General features: G+C 47.2%; 1 protein-coding gene across 1 annotated transcript in view; it reads right to left on the minus strand.

Annotated features, from left to right (window-relative positions):
• Positions 1-314: 314 nt before the first annotated feature.
• The window catches only part of YIPF4 (Yip1 domain family member 4), a 313908-nt gene continuing 294169 nt past the window's right edge, over positions 315-20053 (minus strand). The window contains exon 6 of the mRNA XM_069607969.1: positions 315-1312. Within this exon, the coding sequence (XP_069464070.1) occupies positions 1175-1312 (138 nt within the window). The 3' untranslated portion in view covers positions 315-1174. The remainder of the gene's footprint in view (positions 1313-20053) is intronic.

Genomic DNA, 20053 nt, shown 5'->3' on the forward strand with positions numbered 1-20053 from the left:
CTAATAATCCTCAGTGCCAAGCGAAGAGGCTGTGTACATGCCAGACAATGTCCTTTAAACATAAAATCATGAAAGCATTAACATTGTAGAGCACAGCAAGGTAGGTTTTCAAGGATATGAGAAACTCACAGTGCACAGCACAGTAGAAAAGGCATTCAGATCTAATAAAAGCAAATTGTCCTGATTGAAGGTTATGCAGGGGTCTGAACATAGAGTACCAGCTTTAACACTACACAGATTGAAAGAACCCAAACCAAGAACTGAGTTCCCCCACTGTGCTGTAGAAAAGAGAAAGAAGAAAATTAAAAACAAGATTTTTTTTTTAATTTACTTTTTTTTAATAAAGTTTAAATCTATAAAATGCCTTAAATGTACGTAACAGCTGAATCAAGATCATCTTCGGCACCAAATGATGCAATGTTCATGCCAGCGGACAATCAGAATTGGGAATAATAAATACTTATATGGAGTATCTACAGAGAAACTACAAATAAAACCCTCTTATCTAACCAATGTAAAGAAGAAAAAGATAACAATTGCACTTTAATCTCAGCAGGTTTACATAATGGTGCGCAGGGTGAGATTCCAGAGCACCGCCCCCTTTAAAGCCCATCAACAGCCAGGTGCTAAAATGTATAGCAGAGGACAGAAAAATGCATTTCATTCATACTAGAGCCACTGTGTCCGTGAGGCACATGAATTTAAGAACAAGTTTAGTTCACAAAGGTAAAATTACCACATGTGGAAATGTGGCTTCTACTGGTGATTGTTAGTTTATATCTTAATGTAATTGTGGCTGGCACATTTATCTAGACCCCTGTACTAGAACAGTCCTATGTGATTATGCATGTGGGAACATAACGTATCCTGCTCATTCCTAGGCCTTGACCCTGTGCTTTTAATAAAAGGTGATGTAAAACCCACTTAATGTTATGAACGCCGCCATTCTCACATGTACATTTTTACACAAGAGTGTAAAAACAAAACCTAGAAATGTATTTGATACAAATTTATTTGCTATATTTGCTTAAATTATATACATATATTCTTAATACAGACCACTGGCATCAGGAGGGGACCATACAAAACACTGGACCCCTCAGCCCTCTTTTTTACACGGTACCATTCTACATACGAATGGGAATGAACTGTACGGAGCATTCTCAACAATGCTTCAGACACCCGTGTACAAGGATAGAAAGTAAATGTATAACAAAAAGATAGGATAAATCAGCAGGGGCTTCTTTGTCTTGAACTCTTCTCCAGCCAATAGCGAAGCAGCACTGTATGCAGCCCAGAAAACTCCAAAGAGCTGTTAAAAAAAAACAAAAAACACTTTTGTTCATGCAACCAACACAAAAAGTAGCTTTGTGAAAGTGAAAAATCATTTAATTTGTAGTACATGTACTCGTCGGTTTTCTTTTTTTGTATTTAGTGTTTTTTTATATAAAGTATTTAAGCTTACACAAAGCTGTGCAATGATACAAATGCAGCATGTACATTATTTTCAAACAGCAAGTAATGGTAAATACCAAGCTCTGTATTTGTTGTAACTATTGTAACATACTGCACGTTAGTGCAAAGGAAAAGGACAGAGCTATACAAGAGATATAGGAAGAGAGGGAATAATGGGAGGGGCAGGTAAGCAGTGGAGAAAGTAAATGAAAGAAGAGGGAACAAAAAAATAGAAAAGGAAAAACTGAGTGCAGAGGGTAAACGACTTGTAATTCGGTTTGGAAGATGCTGCTGGGCATATCCTTTGGACATTGCTTTGTAGAGTAGGGTGTCCCAAGGAAAGCCAAGGTCTTGAAAAAGGTGTTTGATATGTGGATCAACCCTTGCTTCACGGTTCAGGCGCCCCCATTCCTGTTATGCCGTCCCATTATCTCTTTCTATTGTTCTTCATCACCACCTTACCATCTCAGACTTGAAGCCCTGAGAACCTGGCATGTGGTCCAAAAACCACTTCGCAGAGACAAATCCAAATTGAATAAACCTATGCACTCTATCTCGCTTGGCGCTTAAAGTAAGTTCTAGTGTGCCTGGCACTCTCTGAAAAGACTTCGTTAGAGTTCTTTCCAATTTAGCTACAACTTCTGGCCAAAGTTTTGCGACATTAGAGCAAACCCATGTTAAACTAAAGAAGTATGCAACTGTAATTTGACATCTGGGACACTTTGTTGTGACGGAGGGATATTTGCCTTTTTGGAGGAGTGAAATATGTTCAATGAAATACATTGTTTTGAATCTGTTTTCATCTTGCATTTCTGGAAACCTGCTTTGACATTACACACTGTGCGGCATTCGGTGTTCCGAAGTTCATGACCCAAATCCAAGTCCTATCTCTTCCGGCATGATAGCTTCTGTAAATCATTTGTACACATGGATTTACAGAATGCTGATATTACATGTGGGCTCCCATCCACTTCCCAGATTTTCCAACATAGGTTGATTTCTTGCAGTCCCTAGGGAAGTTCCTCATAACCTCTGCATGTATGCAGGCAATCTAAGGGTTTGAGAAATGTAATCGTATGTATATAAAAAATGCACCATAGGTCTGCAAACTTTCTTGCATAACTCAGCATTACAATAGAAACCTGAGAGGACGTGTAAACCCCCTTGCTGCCAGTCTTGGACATCTGCCCTGCTCATAGACTTGCTTAGGTACAGGCGTATCCACAGTGGGCAGTTTTTGGCATAGGGAACCTGTAACTCCACCCTGCAAGGCCTTAACCGAAACCCTAGCCCCCAGAGCATGTAAGTGCCTGACATTCTCAGACTTCGACAACCTCCCAGTATATAGGTAATATAAGTACCAGTCATGTCTATCCATGTTCAGTGTTTGGATAAGCGTGCACCCCTGGATCCAGCCATTGCAAACTGCAGCTGAAGCTATAGCACAAATTACTTTCCGCTCTGTAATGTTTCTGATGGATGTTCCTCCCACTGATTCCTGATCTACGATATCCCTATCCCAGCGCAGCTGTTCTTGGGAAACCTTTACACCCCTAGGGGGAGCAGCGGAGCTCTGTATCGGGTCTGCCTGAAACCTCTATGCACTCTGCGCCTGACACTACTTCAGGGCCAGTATATATTGAGGTACTTCACTCCATGACTTCAGTTACACCCTTTTCCCTTAGCACTTGGATGCGGATGGACCAGAAAACTAAGGTTGCTTAGCTACCCAAAGAGGAGCAAGTAGGTTGGGTGATGAGGAATACCTGGTAGGAATATCCATCAGAAGAACAAGTTACTTCTTACCTTGTAACATTCTTTCAACGGGATGTTCCTCCGACGTATTCCTTATCTTTGATAATACGTTTCCAGCTTGCTGGCATCGGAAATTTTTTCTGTAGAGGGCGCTGTGCGTCGACGTCTGCCGAGTCGGCATCCCTCGACGGCCACCGTATCGGTGCCGACGTCACCATGCCCATAAATAGCCACGCGCTGCGTCCGTTGCTCAGTTCCGTTTTGTAGCATAAGAAAAGTCATGCCTGAATTGGTTATTGACCTTGAAGGAGCGTAAGCTGCAACCACAATGGAAGTATCACTGCGGGGATGGATGGGAGGGGCGATAAGGAATACGTCGGAGGAACATCCAGTCGAAAGTACGTTACAAGGTAAGAAGTAACTTGTTCTTCGTAGGGATTGTGTCCTCCGACGTTTTCCTCATCTTTGATAGACTCCCATAGCAGTGGCATGTAATTGGAGGTGGGAGTGAGAATGTTATGTATCCCTTTAGGGATGGACCGAATGTAATACGGCCTTGCCAAATCTGGTCTCTTGAGTAGTGGAAGAATCCAGATTGTAAAATTTTGTGAATGTATGTGCGGACGACCATGTGGCTGCCGCACATATGTCTCTGACCGGTACCCCTCTTTGGAGAGCCGAAGAGGCTACGATACCCCTGGTTGACTGAGCCCTGAGCTTTTGGGGTGGCTCTTTCCCTGCCAGTTTGTAACATTCCAGAATGGCCAAAATAATCCACCTGGAGATGGTTTGTTTTGTTATGGGTAGTCCCAACTTGTGACCTGAGTATCCTACAAACAGTTGGTCTGCGTGCCTGATCCTAGCCATTCTGCTGATATAAAAGCTGAGAGCTCGCCTTGGGTCCAGCCTATGTAGCCTTTCCTCCTCTTTCCCCGGATGGGGAGGAGGGTAGAACGAAGGTAAGGTAATTTTCTGAGTAATATGAAATTCAGAAACCACCTTTGGGAGGAAATTAGGCTTCACCTGTAGGACAATTTTGTCCTTGTGGAAAATTGTATGTGGGGGTTTACAGGAGAGAGCTTGTAGCTCGCTCACCCTCCTAGCAGATGTTAGTGCTACCAATAGGACAGTTTTCAACGTGAGAAATCTCAGCGAACAAGAGTGAAGTGGTTCGAATGGAGTGCCCATTAGGAAGTTTAAGACTAAATTTAAGTCCCATAAGGGAACCTAGAATGGTTTTGGGGGATAAACATTAGTTAATCCCTTGAGAAATTGTACCACTAGAGGAAGTTTGAAATACGATGGTTCCTCTGCAGTGCGCTTGAAGATAGAAAGCACTGCGAGATAGCCTTTTACATGCCAACTTGAAGGCCTGAGTTTGCCAAGTAGAGTAGAAACGATAACACCGTTGGTGTACCACATGAAAAAGGGTCGATATTCTCTTCCCTACACCAGCTGCAAAATTTGTTCCAACGGCAGTGGTATAAAGACTTTGTTGCTGGCCTTCTGGCCGAAAGCAACACCTCCATGACGTCATCAGGGAGATCCCAATCCTTGTACCTCACCCTTTCAGAAGCCAAGCGTGAAGGTTGAGGGTTCTGGTGTCTGGATGGAGAACCTGACCTCCCTTCTGCGAGAGAAGATTGTCTTTGAGTGGAAGACGGATTGGAGGGCAGATGGACATATCTAGAAGGTCCGGGTACCACATTCTCCTGCCCAAACCGGGGCAATTAGGATCATGGTTTTCCGGAATCTTCTCAACTTCCTGATCATTTGAGGAATAACAGGGACTGGTGGGAACGCGTAAAGGAGTGGAAACTCCGAGTCCACTACGAACGCGTCTCCTAGAGCTCCTCTCGGGGGAAATTCCCTTGAACAGAACAGATCGCACTTCCTGTTGGTGCTTGTGGCGAACAGATTCACCTGAGGGGTTCCCCAAAGGGCAAAGATCTCCTGAAGGACTTCCTGAGCTAGCTCCCACGTGAGAGACTGTGCTCTGCCTGCTCAGAGCGTCCGCTGTCAAGTTCTTCTCTCCGGCTAGGTGGACTGCCGATAGAGAGATTCCTTCTTGGATTGCCCAAAACCAGAGCTGCATTGCCTCTCTGCACAGTGGCAGTGATCCTACGCCTCTTTTGTTGAGGTAGTGCATGGCCACCGTGTTGTCCGTCATTATCAGGACATTTCTCCCCTGTACTGATGGCAGGAAAGCTTTCAGCGCTAGTCTGATCGCTCTCAGCTCAAATAGGTTGATATGTAGTCTGGACTCCGATGGAGACCAACGACCGCTGATGGTCAAGTCGTTGGCATGGGCTCCCCACCCCGTGAGTGAGGCGTCTGTGACTACCGTTATCTCCGGCCATGGTTGCCAAAACAGTTCTCCTTTCAAGATGTTCTCTGGATAGGCCCACCATTGAAGGTCGCGGGCTACCTTGTCCGGAATCCGGAGGAGATCTGTCATTCTCCTTGAGAATTGCAACCACTGACTTCTCAGTGCCCACTGAAGAGATCTCATTCTCAGGCGAGCCTCTGGCACAAGGAAGATGCAGGATGCCATGAGGCCTAGCAACCTCAAAAAGTCGAAGGCTGGGAGACGTTGGGCATTTTGAAACTTGGTGACCATGTGTAGAATATCTTGAGCCCTCACCTCTGGTGGCAAGGCTTTTCCCAGGGAAGTGTCCAGGACCGCTCCAATGAACTGGAGTCTCTGTGATGGTATCATCTGTGACTTCTTTAAATTGAGGGAGAAGCCCAGTTTGTGAAGGAAGTGGCAGACATAATCTAGCTGGGTCTGAGCCTGTTCCGAAGATACAGCCCTGATCAGCCTATCGTCCAGGTAGGGGTAGACGTGGATCCCTTCCCTCCTTAGACTCGCCACCACTACCAACATCAGCTTGGTGAAGACCCTCGGGGCGGAGGTCAGCCCAAATGGCAGAACTCGAAATTGATAATGAGAGCCGCCAATTGCGAACTTCCTGTGTTTTAGATGGATTGGCACATGGAAATAAGCATCCTGAAGGTCCAGAGATACCAGCCAGTCCTGGAGCTGGAGGGCCTGAAGGATCTGAGAGAGAGTTACCATCTTGAACTTATCCTTCCTGAGGAACTTGTTCAATTCTCGTAAGTCCAGGATGGGTCTCAGTCCTCCGTCCTTCTTTGGTATGAGAAAGTAGGGGGGAGTACCAGCCCTTGTTCCTGTCCGCTACAGGTACCGGTTCTATGGCACCTTTCTCTAGCAGGTCTATAATTTCCTGCAAGAGGAGCGAATCTGGAACTTTTAGAGAGCTGTTCCCCAGTGGATGACTGAGGGATGTGTAGAAAGGGTAGGCAGTAACCCTGGGCAACTGTCTCCAATGCCCAAGCATCTGACGTTATAGCCTGCCATTCCGTCAGATGGTGAGTTAACCTGCCCCCTACAGGTGTATTGTGTGGAAAGGCCTCAGAGTGGTTTGGGGGCAGCTGATGCAGATGCCGAGGTTAAAGAGGCACCTGCTGCTGCTGCGGCCTTAGTACTTTTGACCCGTCCAGCTCGGGTGGATCTCCTTTGGCATCTTTGAGCCGGCTGTCCACTGCCTTTCACGAATGCGGAATAATAGCGAAAGGACTTTCCTCTCCCAGAGGTTCCTGAGGGGCGAAAAGGAGTTTGGCGGATAGCAGCTCCTAAAGATTTTGCTGCTGCTTTAGAAGTCTAACTTTTCTAGACTGTCATCAGCCTTTTTTCCGAATAGTGAAGAGCCGTCAAAGGGCATATGGCCCTGCTGATACTGTCAGCGGAATCAATGCCAGTTTGAAGTGATTCGCACATGGCATCTTTGCCATCTTTAATAATGTTAAGGAAGGCTTCATTTTCCTCTCCTTCGGGTATGCAGTCAGCCGCTGATGAAGCACACTCCCATAGTGTGTGACTGAACCTGGCGAGCGTACAGGTGGGTTTGATGGACTTCAACGCCATACTACAAGCAGAGAAGACTTTCTTTGCCATAGAATCGTACCTCTTGTCATCTCTATCCTGTGGGGCAGTAGGGTAAGCGGTCCTACTGCTAGATGAAGTTGCTGCTTGAACCACCAGGCTCTCTGGAGTCGGGTGTTTTGATAAGTATTCAGGGTCAGCAGCCGCTACCCTATACTTGGCTGACAATCTTTTATTGACCGCAGGGATAACTTCAGGAGTTTCCCAATTAGATGTAATTTTCCTTTGTAAGGCTGCATGGAAGGGGACCACAGGGTCCTCCTATGCATCTTTGTCTAATATGTCTGTTAGGTCATTCTGTTGAAAAACAGGGGAAGGCGCAGACCAACCCATAAATTCAATAATTCTTTCTTGCCATAAGGTTTCTATAGGGTGTTTCGGCATGTTCCCCTGGGTCTGGCTTAACAAATTCCACTTCTGGGGAAGTGTCCAGCCCACTTGCCTCATGTAGTGACTCTTGTAGGTCCTTCAGCCTTCTTTACACAGAGGTGAAATCCTCTGAAATAGGCAGTGTGGTCCTCTGTAACCCAAATGTTTCCTGGTCAGAATCTTCACCCTCTTCATACATTGAAGATAGTCCAGGGTACTCTGACCTCTCAAATGGTGTAAAACCCATCTCTGAGGCAGAAGGAGCCAAACTCGTCATTACTGGGTGAGAAAACGTCGATGTCGTCGACGCCGATGTGACAGGCTTTGAAGGCGCCGAAAAAACTGGAAGGGGTCTCAAAGAACTCGAGAGGATCGGGATCCTACTCGAGGACATGGACGACGGTCTCGGCGTCGTGCCGGAGGCCCTTGGAATCACCGTTGGCTGTGGAGTAGCCTTGGTCTTTTCTTTCATCGGCGTTGATGTCGGCGTCGAATCGATCGACCGATGCGTCGAGGAACCCTTCGACAATGACGTCGATCCATGCGTCGAAGGAATCTTCGACGACGGCGTCGAAGATGGTGCCTTCTTACCCGATGGCTTGTGGCGCTGTTGGGTGGAATGTTTCGCCGGGTGCTGCAACTCGCGGCATTTTGATTTTTTGGGTTTTTCACCTGGGGTATCACCCTCATCTGTCTACAAGGGGGTCGAGGCCGCATTCTCGAAGACGCTTAACATTTTCTTTTTGAATTCCTCCCACTCAGCTTGAGAGCTGTGTTTAGTGGGACAGGAGACCCTTTCTGGGGACACAGAAGACGACGAGGAAGGGGATCTTCAACTTCTCTTTTTTGAGTGTCTTGATCTCGACGAATGGTGGGAGCTACTTCGAGATGTAGAATGTGAGTGTTTTCGACGGCGAGGAGACGAATGCCTCGACTCAGCCGAAGAAACCTTCGAGGAGGCTTTGACTGACTTACCTCTCTCAAGCTTCCCCCTGCGCTCCTTCAAGGCTTTCGCCGTCATGGACATGCAGTCCTCACACTCCGAACAATGGTGCTAGGATCCCAAGCACCACAAGCAGATCCTGTGTGGATCAGTTATCGACATTTTTTTACCGCAGTCTCGACATTTCTTGAAGCCGGCTCGCGGCGTCGTCGGTTCCGATGAAGATGCCACCGAGAACGAGTAGTTATATTCGAGTTAGTATATAGAGTTATCCTGACTGAACTGAGCAACGACGTTCCGAGGCCCCACGAAGCGCGGAAAAACGGAACTGAGCAACGGACGCAGCGCGTGGCTATTTATGGGCATGGTGACGTCGGCGCCGATATGGTGGCCGTCGAGGGACATCGATTCGGCGGACGTCGACGCGCAATGGCCTCTACAGAAAAAAATAAATTCCGAGGCCAGCAAGTTGGAAACGTATTATCAAAGCTAAGGAATACGTCGGAGGACACAATCCCTTCGAAATAACATTACTGAGAGGGAAGTATTTTTTTTTCTAATGGATTCCTTCCTCCAATGGATTCGTCATCTACGATGGACTCCCAAAGCAATACGTACATTTGGAGGAGGGAGAAAGCAAGTACACCACCTAGGCCAAAAAGCTCTGTGGGACTGCCCTACCAAAACAGGCATCCTTCCCCCACAAGGGAATCCAAGCAGTAATGCTTAGCGAACGTGTGCAGAGAAGCCCATGTCGCCGCCTAACAGATGTCCAGGACAAGAACTCCCCTCTGCAAACAGAGGTGGCAGCCAATCCTCTAGTAGAATGTGCCCAGAAACCGTCAGACATCCTTGCTAACCAGATCATAGCATTCCGAGAAGCACAGAATGATACACCTTGACAGGGTCAGTTTGGTGACAGCCCTGCCAGAAGGAGCCCCAGCGTAACCCACGAAAAGCTGGTCATCTTTCCTTGCGTCTCTAGTACGAGAGGCATAGAACTTGAGAGCCTTCACCGAGTCGATAGAACAGTTCTGTGCCTTGGAAGGGCGAGGAAAAAAAAAACACAGGCAGATGGATCTTCTGAGAGAGATGGAAATCCGAGACCACTTTCAGCAGAAAGGAGGGCCTCACTCTCCAAGTCACCTTCTCTTAGGAATAAAAAAACAGATTAGGAGGTGAAATAGACAACGCCTGGAGCTCACTCTCCCGTCTCGCAGGAAAATCACCTTAAGTAATCGAATAGAACAGGAATGGAGGGGCTCAAACAGAGAACCCACCAGAAATGTCAAAACTGATTCTAGGATGGCCACCAGAGAGTGAAGTCGCACTTCATAAACTCTGCGCCTGCCGCTTTAAAGGAGGAAACATTGCGAGCTGTAAAGTGAAGATTTAACACTATAATACTCCCCACAGAGCTATCCGAGGAGAAATACCATACCAGCATTGAAAAAGAATTTTCGCTGACGCCTGCACGGCCGCGCCTGCCAAGGAGCGAGCGAGACGCAGAGGACAAGCAGTGAGGGACAGAGTGACCCAGATGGGAGTGCCACAGGTGGAGGAGCCATTTAAAGCGGCCGCGGGGATGCGACAGCTCCTGTGATCGGAGAGAGAACTCCCCCCATCCCTACCCCGGAGAACAGACTGGGGCTGTTTGGCCCCTGCGGCCAACAGCAGCAGAGGAGGTTGATGCCCCGTGAGGCGCACTGTGAAAGGTGAGCCGAAACAGGTTGAGGGTGGAGAAGGGAAGCGACGGCCCCACACACAGAAGAGCGGGCTATCAGGCAGAGCAAGGAAGATTAGAAGAGTCCAGCCCCAGGCATAACAGCACAGGAACACAGACCCCCATATCCAAGGGAGGACCCGCAGGCCAGCCCAAAAACTGAGTGGAACTAAAGAAGCCCCTGCCGAGGTGCATACCACCCCAGCAGCATCATAAGCGCCCCATCCCTCAAGACAACAACAAAAAAGTGGAATCAAGCAGAGGGACCTGAGAGGGGGCATCCCAAGTCAATAGGAGAAATAAAAGGGTGCGGGGAGAGAAAAGCCAACAGATCCCCCATTGGACGCATCAGGCACAGTAACGCCCAGCAACAACGCGGTCCCCAGGGAGAATCTCACCACGAGGATTACACATTGAGGAGCATATTCCCAATCATTCCTAAAGCAAATGATAATTCCCCATTTCAACATCAACACCCGCATTTTAAAGGGCCAAGCACAGTTCACAGGACAGAATCTCGGGGCCGGGAAGGTAGCAGAATCGACCCCGGTCACAATACATATATCAAGCCTACATTCCACCCTGAAACGCACTCAGATGCCAAAACCTAAGGGGAAGCAGACACCAGGATTACTAGGTGCAAACAAGGGCCCAAAAAGGCGCCAGGTGGAAAGGTGCTGGCAACAGAATGCAGTAGAAGTCCCAGTAAACAAGTTAGGAAACCAACACAAGGAGCCCAAAGATATACAGGAGGGCAGAGACATGGCATTCCGTAAGGAGGGCCTGCAGGAATGTCTTAAGGGCATGAAATAAAGAATGTTGATGTCATTCCAAGAGTAAATGGGGAACCTAAAAGAAGAACTAAAAAGCTCCCTAAAAGTGGTCAGGGAAGAGATTAACACCTTGGCCGACAGGGTTGATATTATGGTACAGGGACTATAGGATCTCTGTCGATGTCCGGCGGAACGCAGAGCCGCTGGATCACATTTCAACTGCGACACACTATCTGGAAATCCAGTCGGAGGACCTCGAAAACCGCTCGAGAAGGTCGAATATTAGGAACCAAGGCGTGGCCGAGACAAATGCGGAAACAGACCTAAATCTACTAGTCCAACAATGCTTTGCCACCCTTATAAAGGAGGGTGGGACCTAGAAGGGTACGTCCGGGCAACAGACCTAGAGATGCCCTAGCAGCATTGGCCTCCAACGAAGTGAAAGAATCCTCCGAGCCGCCAGGGGACAGACAATCACAATAAATGCATCACAAGTTTCTCTGTTCCAGGAACTAGCGTCAATCACACTATTGAAAAGGAGAGCCATGAGCCCAGTGAGGAAGGTACTCAAACAAAAAGATCCATACAAATGGACATTTCCTTTGGGGCTACTCTTTACATGGGACGGGAAGCAACAGAGGGCCATCAGATGCACCAAAGGCCTCTCAATAATGGGAATGGAGGAGGAAAAGGCAGACCCCAGAGGGAACAGACAAGAGGCACCCCAGCAGAGGACAAGACCATGGGACTGGTCCACCACAACAGGGAAAAGAGGGGACAAATTGAAGGGCCCCCTACTGAAACGGAGGGGAAGAAGATGGATAAGGAAAACATAAAAACGGGGGCTCAGGGAGGTGGGAAAGGGAGCAAAGAGATAGTATGGGGAAGCTTAACCAGGAAATAATGGAGACGAGAGGGAAAGCAAAAACACGTAGCTTGGGAGAGGACAAATCAAGATGAATGCAGCTCCCTACCAGGCCGGGCGGAGGACCTGTGAGGGCACCACTTGGAATCCACAGAAGGTTATTTAACCTTACAATCTTCCTGGTAAAACGTGAGCCGGTTGCCAAGGGATTTTGGGATGCATTGTAGGATACCGAGCCTAGACCGAATAAGGGAAGGGGTTAGGGCATGGGAGGGCAAAGGAGTGGACAGTTGGGAAGGTTAAGGGAAACGCAATGTCCGAGGCCACGCAGTAGGCAGCTTAAGGAAATACAAGATAATAAGCCATCCCATAAGTCAGGGGCAAAGATACCAAAGTCACTCCCCGATGTATGGGTGGGAAATAGCTTGGGGAACACTACGGAGACACAAGAAGAATCACACGATGTAACAGTGGGTTGGAGCTCAAAAGAGACTGAATCATGGCCAGGAACAAAACATTGAGAATACTCCCACATAACGTTTGTGGCCTCAACACCCTCACGAAGCGAAAGAAATTAGAGTCGTAACTTAAAAAGGGGGGCAGATATTCTCCTTCTACAAGAGACACACATTAACAGAGGCGATAGATCCAGAATGCGCTTACGGCAGTTTACACAAAACGACCAGGCCAATGCCAAAAATAAAACCGCTGGGGTCTTGATAGGTCTCAAACAGTGGGAGCTAAAGTAATTCGCAAACTGGCTGACCCCACTGGCAGATACCCATGTACTGAGATCCGACTGGGGGACAGGGAACTCACAATCGGCACAGCATATGCCCCAAACACAGGACAGGAGACTTTTCTCCATCAGGTCCTGGGGAAATTGGAAAGTTTTGCAGAGAGTTCAACCTGGTATGGGACCGAGACTAAGACAGGAATAACCAAGGATCCGCTAGGGACAATCCTCAGATTTAGCATTACGGGACATGTGGAGAGCAAAAAAAGGGGATGAGGCAGGGTACACATGCTTCTCACATGTCCATCGTACTTTCTCCAGGAACAATTACACCTGGGGAACCAAAGAGTACTAGGATCACTGATGGAGGTAAAGATAGACCCGATATCCCTATCAGACCATGCCCCTATATGGTTGCAGCTGAGATGGATTTATTTTTGTAAACTTTATTTATTAAATGATTTGCATTTCGTTTTCACAGGCCAAACATGGTTATGTTGCATTTCAACATTGAGTATCAGGTGATTGCATCATAGACATTCTTTTTCATCTCCCCCACATTACAATTTAGAGCGTACAAACAGTCAGTAGATCCACAAAGAGATATGCATTGTTTGACATGGGAACCCAGGGGTGTCGGGCGTGATTCCCCCTGCCCTTACCACCTCTTACAAACCTCACAGGGTGAATTATGTGTTGTCGACCCTCAATATGGGGGGCGGGGAGGTTTATCCCGGGATAGTAGGTACGCAGTAAAGGGGTTCCATATATTCTTGGCCCGTTTCTGCGGCCCGAAGATATTTGCATATTCTTTCTTGTGTCGCTGAGCCATACCTGATCCTTCCGCCAAACTTTCAAACTCGGGGGATGCACTCGTGCATTTCATTTGGATACACCACCTAGCAACAATCATACAAGTCGATAGTAGTCTCCGGTACTGTGGTGGCAGTCCGGGAAGCCACCCAAACATACAGCACAGCAAATTGCATTGCACCGCCTGGCCCAGCATCTCCGTTATAGTTCCAACCACTCCCTCCCAGAATCAGCGGAATTCCGTGCAGGCCAACATGTGTGTCAGGTCAGCCGCAGCTAAGAGGGATGACGCCACAAAACTCAGTGTCGTCATGGAAAATGCCAAGGGCAGTGCTCCATTATACTGTAGTGCAGGAAGCATTGAGGAATAAAATTAGAACCTACTTTGAAATTGACACACAAAGGGTACCTCTAGATGTAGTGTGGGACGCCTTTAAGGCAGTAGGGGGTAGGGGGAGAATACCATCTCTCAGTGCGCAAAAGCCAAAAGAAAAGAATAGATTAGAAAAATACCAAGAGGATGGATTGAAGGATGCCAAAAGAGAATTCGCTGAAAAGAAGAACAAGGCAAATTAATTGAAGTAAAGTAAAAGATAGTTATGAGATGATTAGATCTACTATGAACAACGAGGGCGGAGAAACCGTTACTGAACCTAAAACAGAGATACTACATCAGGGCTAATAAGGCAGACAAAATGTTAGCTAGACTCTTGAAACAACAGAACAGCAAAAACAGATAGTATCAGACAGACAGACGGCACAATCTCTACTGAGTCCAGAGACATCATGGACTCCTTCTCAACCTATTACACGCAAATATACTCCTCTGAAAGACCAGACCATCAAACCATACAAGATTACTTAGACAAGCTCTACTTAGACAAGCTCCAGAGGCGGCACGAGAAGATAGAGACTACCTCGAAAAAGACAGAGGAGGAAGTAAAGAATATAATTAAATGCCTCCACAGTAATAAGGCACCGGGCCCAGATGGATTCTCTGCATTCTTTTATAAAATACTGAGCAGGTTCCTCACGCCATGCAGTATAAAATTATATAATTAATTCTGGCAAACAGGGGAGAATAACACGCTCCTTGCTGGAGACAAAGGTCGTACTCTAAGATTTAACGAGCTGCGGCTTATACCGGCCCATAGCGTTGCTGAACATAGACGCCAAAATATATATGGGGATCCTGGGGGAAAGAATGAAGAGCATACTACCAACAGTGATCGGCCAGGTTACCTCGAGGTTAATCTGTGGGAGACAAACATGGGATAACACTAGAAAGGTAATTCATCTTATAGACAAGGCAGAAATGAAACAGCTCCCAGCGGTGCCTATACCCCTAGGTGCCGGAAAGGCATTTGACAGGGTAGAATGGCGTGATCTGTTTCAAGTAATGAAGCACATGGGGTTTGGACCGAACAATATCCACATGGTTGAAGCAAATTACAAAGAACCGGCTCTCCATTAATGCACAAGTCTCCGACACAATACTGATAGAGCGTTTCACGGGGTAGCGATGCCTCCTTTCCCTCATCTATACGCAATATATATTGAACCCCTACTTGCCAAAATTAGATTAGATAAAAACATAAAAAGGTATCCCCTTTGGTAAAGAGATGCATAACACGGCAGCATATGCAGACGATATGCTGCTGACAGTTGCAGGCCCAGAAACATCAATCCCCGCTTTGATAACAGCCCTAAGGGAACAAGAGAAGAGGTCACGGCTTAAAATAAACATGACCAAGTCGAAATTGCTGGAGCTGGGACTATCAGAAGAACAATCAGCGGCCACGCGAAGGTGCTCTCCCTTCAGAATCGCTACAGGAAGTATCTCATACCTAGGATTGGAATTGACCAGGAAGATATTCAAATTATTTAAGGCCAACTATCCAGAGATTCTAAAGAAAATTAAAAAGATTTTGCAAGATGGGCCCCTCTCAGTACATCCTGGCGGGTGCGCATAGCAACAGTCAAAATGGTGACCCTACCCAGATTGCTTTATACATTTCAGACCCATCCGATATTAATCCCACAGTTCTTTAAAGCATTGAATACTAAATTTATCTGGCAGAAAAAACATCCCAGGGTAGCTTTAGACCTGCTCATGACAAATGAATAAAGGAGGGCTGGGCTACATTACTCACTGTCGTATTTCTGGTGCTTCTATATGCATAGTCCGACATCTAATGAAAGTCGCAGAGTATTACAAGATTTGTTTTCAAAATTCGAAAAAAGGAAGTCGACAGGGCATGATTAGCAATACTATCCCTAGTGTGATGTGTACTGTGATCATGGTCCTTCACGCGTCGAGGTCCCTCAGATTGTTTGTTTCCGACATGAAGTATCGCGTGAGTACAGATTTTGTGAAGCAGAAAAAGAGAACCTAGAAAACATCTATGCGCCTTCTACTCCAGTAGGGTAGGAAGGGTGGGCGCATGTGAATCTAAGCAGATACAAGCACCAGAAATACGACTACGGTGAGTAATGTATCCCTTCTGGGGCTTGTGGATCTGCTTAGATCACATGCTCTGCATGGAATAGCGAGCAGTACCTGGAGAAGGAGGTGGGAAGTTAGAAGGCACAGCGGCAAAGAGATGTTTTAGGACCACTTGTCCCACCTGTGAATCTGCTTTAGAATGTGTGTCAATGCAGTAATGTTGTGTGAACGTATAGATGGAACTCCATGTAGTAGCTTTGCATGTGGCGTCAAGAGGGACGTTTGCAACAAAAGCTAAGGTAGCCCTTGTACCTCTGATAGAGCGTGCCCATGGTGTAAAAGGTAGAACCTTCTTGGATAGGGAATAGCAAAGTTGTATGCATTTGACTATCCATCTGGAGATGGCGCCCTTTGACATGTGATCGCCTTCTGTACCAGGTGCTATGGAAACAAAGAGTTGGTCTGTTTTCCTTAGGGGTTTTGTTTTGTTACCATAGTACAAGACCGTCCTCCTTACATCAAGCGTATGGAGGCTTCTTTCTGCAGAGTTTGATGGATTCTGAAAGAAAGTGGGAAGTTCCATGTAAACCTGTCCATAGAACTTTGAAATGAACTTCAGTGAAAACCTAGGATGTTTTCGGGGGACAATCATTCATCATTCACGGCAACACTATCACCACATCCAAAGAGGTAAAAATTCTAGTTGTGTACCTGGACTCAACACTCACCCTGACCAGACAAGTCAATGCCATTGCATCGGCAGCAGCCTACACCACCTAATTGATCACTGTCCGCAGACCTTTCCTGAACACAAACAATTGTGTCACCCTCGCAAGCCACTGATCCTCTCGAGAATAGACTATTGCAATTCTCTCTTTGCAGGCTCCAATATCAGGAACTTTAAACAAATTTAAATCATACAGAATAACGCAGCCAGAACAGCACTGAACATCCCCCAAAAAAGGACCACATCTCTGAAGCCAGGCGCAATATCCACTGGCTCCCAGTCCGAAAGCGCATGACATTTAAAATCCTATCCCTTACTCAATAATGCCGGTCTGAGAGTGCCCAGGGATATCTCTCAAGTCAGTTTTGCAAAGCCCAGTCTATCGGACCCACCTGAGCAGCATACTCATGCCTGGACATCCCCCGCTTCAAGCGCCAAAAAGCAGGAGGCTGTAGATTCCCAGTGGTTGCAGCTAAACTCTGGAACTCCATGCCAACAGTTCTACGATCTGAGCCGTCCCTGTGGGCATTCTGAAAAAAGAGCTCAAACTTGGCTCTTTAATCAAGAGGGGACTCTTGTCCCCTACTCTTTCCTCGTACACCAAACTGGCCATGCACGCATGTGACTTTCACCAGCCCGCCAACTGGACCGGCATTAGGTAACCTCTGCATGTAAATAATCTGATAACTAACTATGAACTATGTTTTTTTAAATAACTTCACCTGCTGTAACTCGAATGTAACCTAATACTTCTACTGTAACCACTAAGCTTTTGTAAACCAGCGCCTAGATGCCTCAGGGCTAAGCACGCTTAACAAATGTCTAAATAAATAAGTAAACCTTGTCCTTGTGACTGATGAAAAAGGGGTCTTGTACCAATAAAGCCTGTAGCTCACTGACTGGTCGGATGGAGGCAATAGCTACCAGGAAAGTCGTTTTATAAGTAAGATGCTTTAGGCTGGCCCTGCGCATAGGCTCGAAGGCTGGCCCCATGAGCCTGGCAAGCACAACATTGAGATCGCAACCCGAGGGAGGTTTGTAAATTTGGGGTATAGCCTCTTTACCACTTCCATTAATGCCTTGATGACGGGGACTTTCCACCAAGACAACTTGCTTTGTGAAGTGGTGTAAGCCAATAGGGCCGCCAGATGTACCTTTAAGGAATTGAATACTAGGTGGGAGTCTAGTAAGTTAAGCATGTAGTGTAGAATGTTAGCTGGCGAACATTCTAATAGGTTTAGTGATTGTGATGTGCACCATATCACAAATCATTTCCACTTATTAAAATAACAGCGCCTGGTGTTGGGTTTTCGTGCCTCTGAGGATATCCATACACCTTTGTGGAAGGTTTAAGTGGCCAAACTCTATGACTTCAGGATACAAGCTCCCAAGTTCATTGATTGTGGGTATAGGGATGCCCCCTTGTGTTGTGTCAACATGTTGTACAGGCAAGGGAGCTTGATCGGGTCGCACATTGCCAGTTTGAGCAGATGTGGAAACCAAGGCTGTCTCACCCACATAGGAGCAACCAGGATTAGGGTTACTTGTCCCTGGTGCATCTTGTGCACTATCCTGCTCAGGAGTGGTGTCGGGAGGGGGGGGGGGGGATTTGACGGGTGAGAGGCCAGGGGGGGGGGGTCGCAAGTGAATTTCCCTGATCAGTTCATCCACAGGGCATTCCACTTGACCCTGGCTGGTGGAAACCTGGAAGTGAAGTCTGGGCATTGAGCGTTTAGCTTTGTGATGAACGGGTCTAGTGGGGGTGACCCCATAGTGAGAACATTCCGTCTGGGATACTAGGATATCCCTGTCGAGTTGCCACTCATGTTCTTCTGGTAGAGGGTGGCTGCTTAACGTGTGACAGAGAATTGAGTTCCCCTGGAACATGCTGGGATGTTAGAAACATGTTCCGTTAACCGGCAAGAGGCATCTGTAGTTAGGATTGCTTGGGCTGGTGGAGCACAAAAAGGTTTTCCTTTTAGTAGGTTGTCCTTGGACCACCAGCGAAGAGCCTGAACCAGGGTTAGCGAAACAACCACTAGATCGTCCCACTGTCCACTTGCCTGAGGCCACTGTTTCGGTAACCATTCCTGCATTAGATGCATGCGCAGGCACACGTGAGGAACTAGATAAATGCAAGAGGCCATCATCCCTAGCAAGCGCATGGCTCAATGCAAGCTCCTCTTCTGAGTCTAGAATAGCCCCCAGAAATGGTTGTTTGGCTGGGGATTACACTCTATTTCTTCTCGTTGATGGAGAAACCCAGATTGAAAAGAAGGTCTATCAATTTTTGCGCATATATTTTGCAAATTTGACGAGATTCCCCAGGGATCAGCCAGTCGTCCAGATAAGGGTATACCGGTCTGGACTTTCTGCGCAGGTGTGCTGCCACTACTGCAAGCACCTTGGTGAAAACTCTGTGCTGAGGCGATGCCGAATGGGAGTACTTTGAACTGATAGTGTACTCCCACCATCGTGAAAAGCAGGTATTTTCTGTGCGGAGGGTGCAGTGAAATATGTAAGTATGCATCTTTCATGTGCAATGACGCCATGTACCCCCCCCCCGTTTCAGGAGTGGAATCACCTCCTGAAGCGTGGTCATGCAAATCTTCTGTGGTTTGACATTTATTTGCAGGCACAGGTCTAGTACTTGGCGCATGGTAAGGTCTTTTTTTGACACAAGGAAGTACGTTGAATAGATACCCTCGTTTACCTGGTTTCCCGGGACGATTTCTATTGCGTCCGTTTCGTGTAGCGCCTTTATTTCCTCCAGCAGTGTGGCTGTTTCTTCTGCTGTTAGTTTCTTCTGTCTTGGCGGGGGGTAAGGTGGTTTCTGAATCAACTCGATAGAGTACTCGTCTGCTATGGTGGACAACACCCATTTGTCCGATGGTATCCCCTCCCATGCTTGGGTGGGTTCAGTGATTCAGCCTCCTACTGGAGTTGCATGGGAGGCGACCTGAAACGGCTTGCAATTGTTTGGGAGGGGTTGAGCCTCTCCCAGGCGAGGGTCTGCCTCTACCATTCCCTCTTTGAAAGCTGGCTGAGGAACTTTGGCCTTGAGACTGCTTCCAAGATGAGGACTGTCCTCCCTGAGAGTAGCCCGAGGAGCGCTGACCGCTGTCACCAAAATCATTTTGAATTTGGGGAACCCTGTTGGGAATAAGGTCTGTTAGTCAGTTGTCCAAGGTACGTAAGGGTGTCATACTTGTCCTTGGCACTCTTTAGGGCGTCCTCTACGGCCTTACCAAATAGGACATTGATTCTACTCGCATGTTCAGGAGGGTTGCTTGGGTCTCTAGCTTAAACCCTGACTGCCTAAGCCAGGCATGCCGCTTAATGAGGGTCCCTTTGGCTATGATGCACCCAGCATTGTCCGCTGCATCAGGGTTGTTCTTCAGCATGCAGCTTGAGACTTGCTTGCCTTCTGTAACAGTTTTAAGCAGTTGGGCCTTCAGTGGTTCTGGGGCGGCCAGTAGTA

This window comes from Ambystoma mexicanum, chromosome 4q (genome assembly GCF_040938575.1).
Source record: "Ambystoma mexicanum isolate Mex_15411 chromosome 4q, UKY_AmexF1_1, whole genome shotgun sequence".
In the NCBI taxonomy this organism is placed as follows: Eukaryota; Metazoa; Chordata; class Amphibia; order Caudata; family Ambystomatidae; genus Ambystoma; species Ambystoma mexicanum.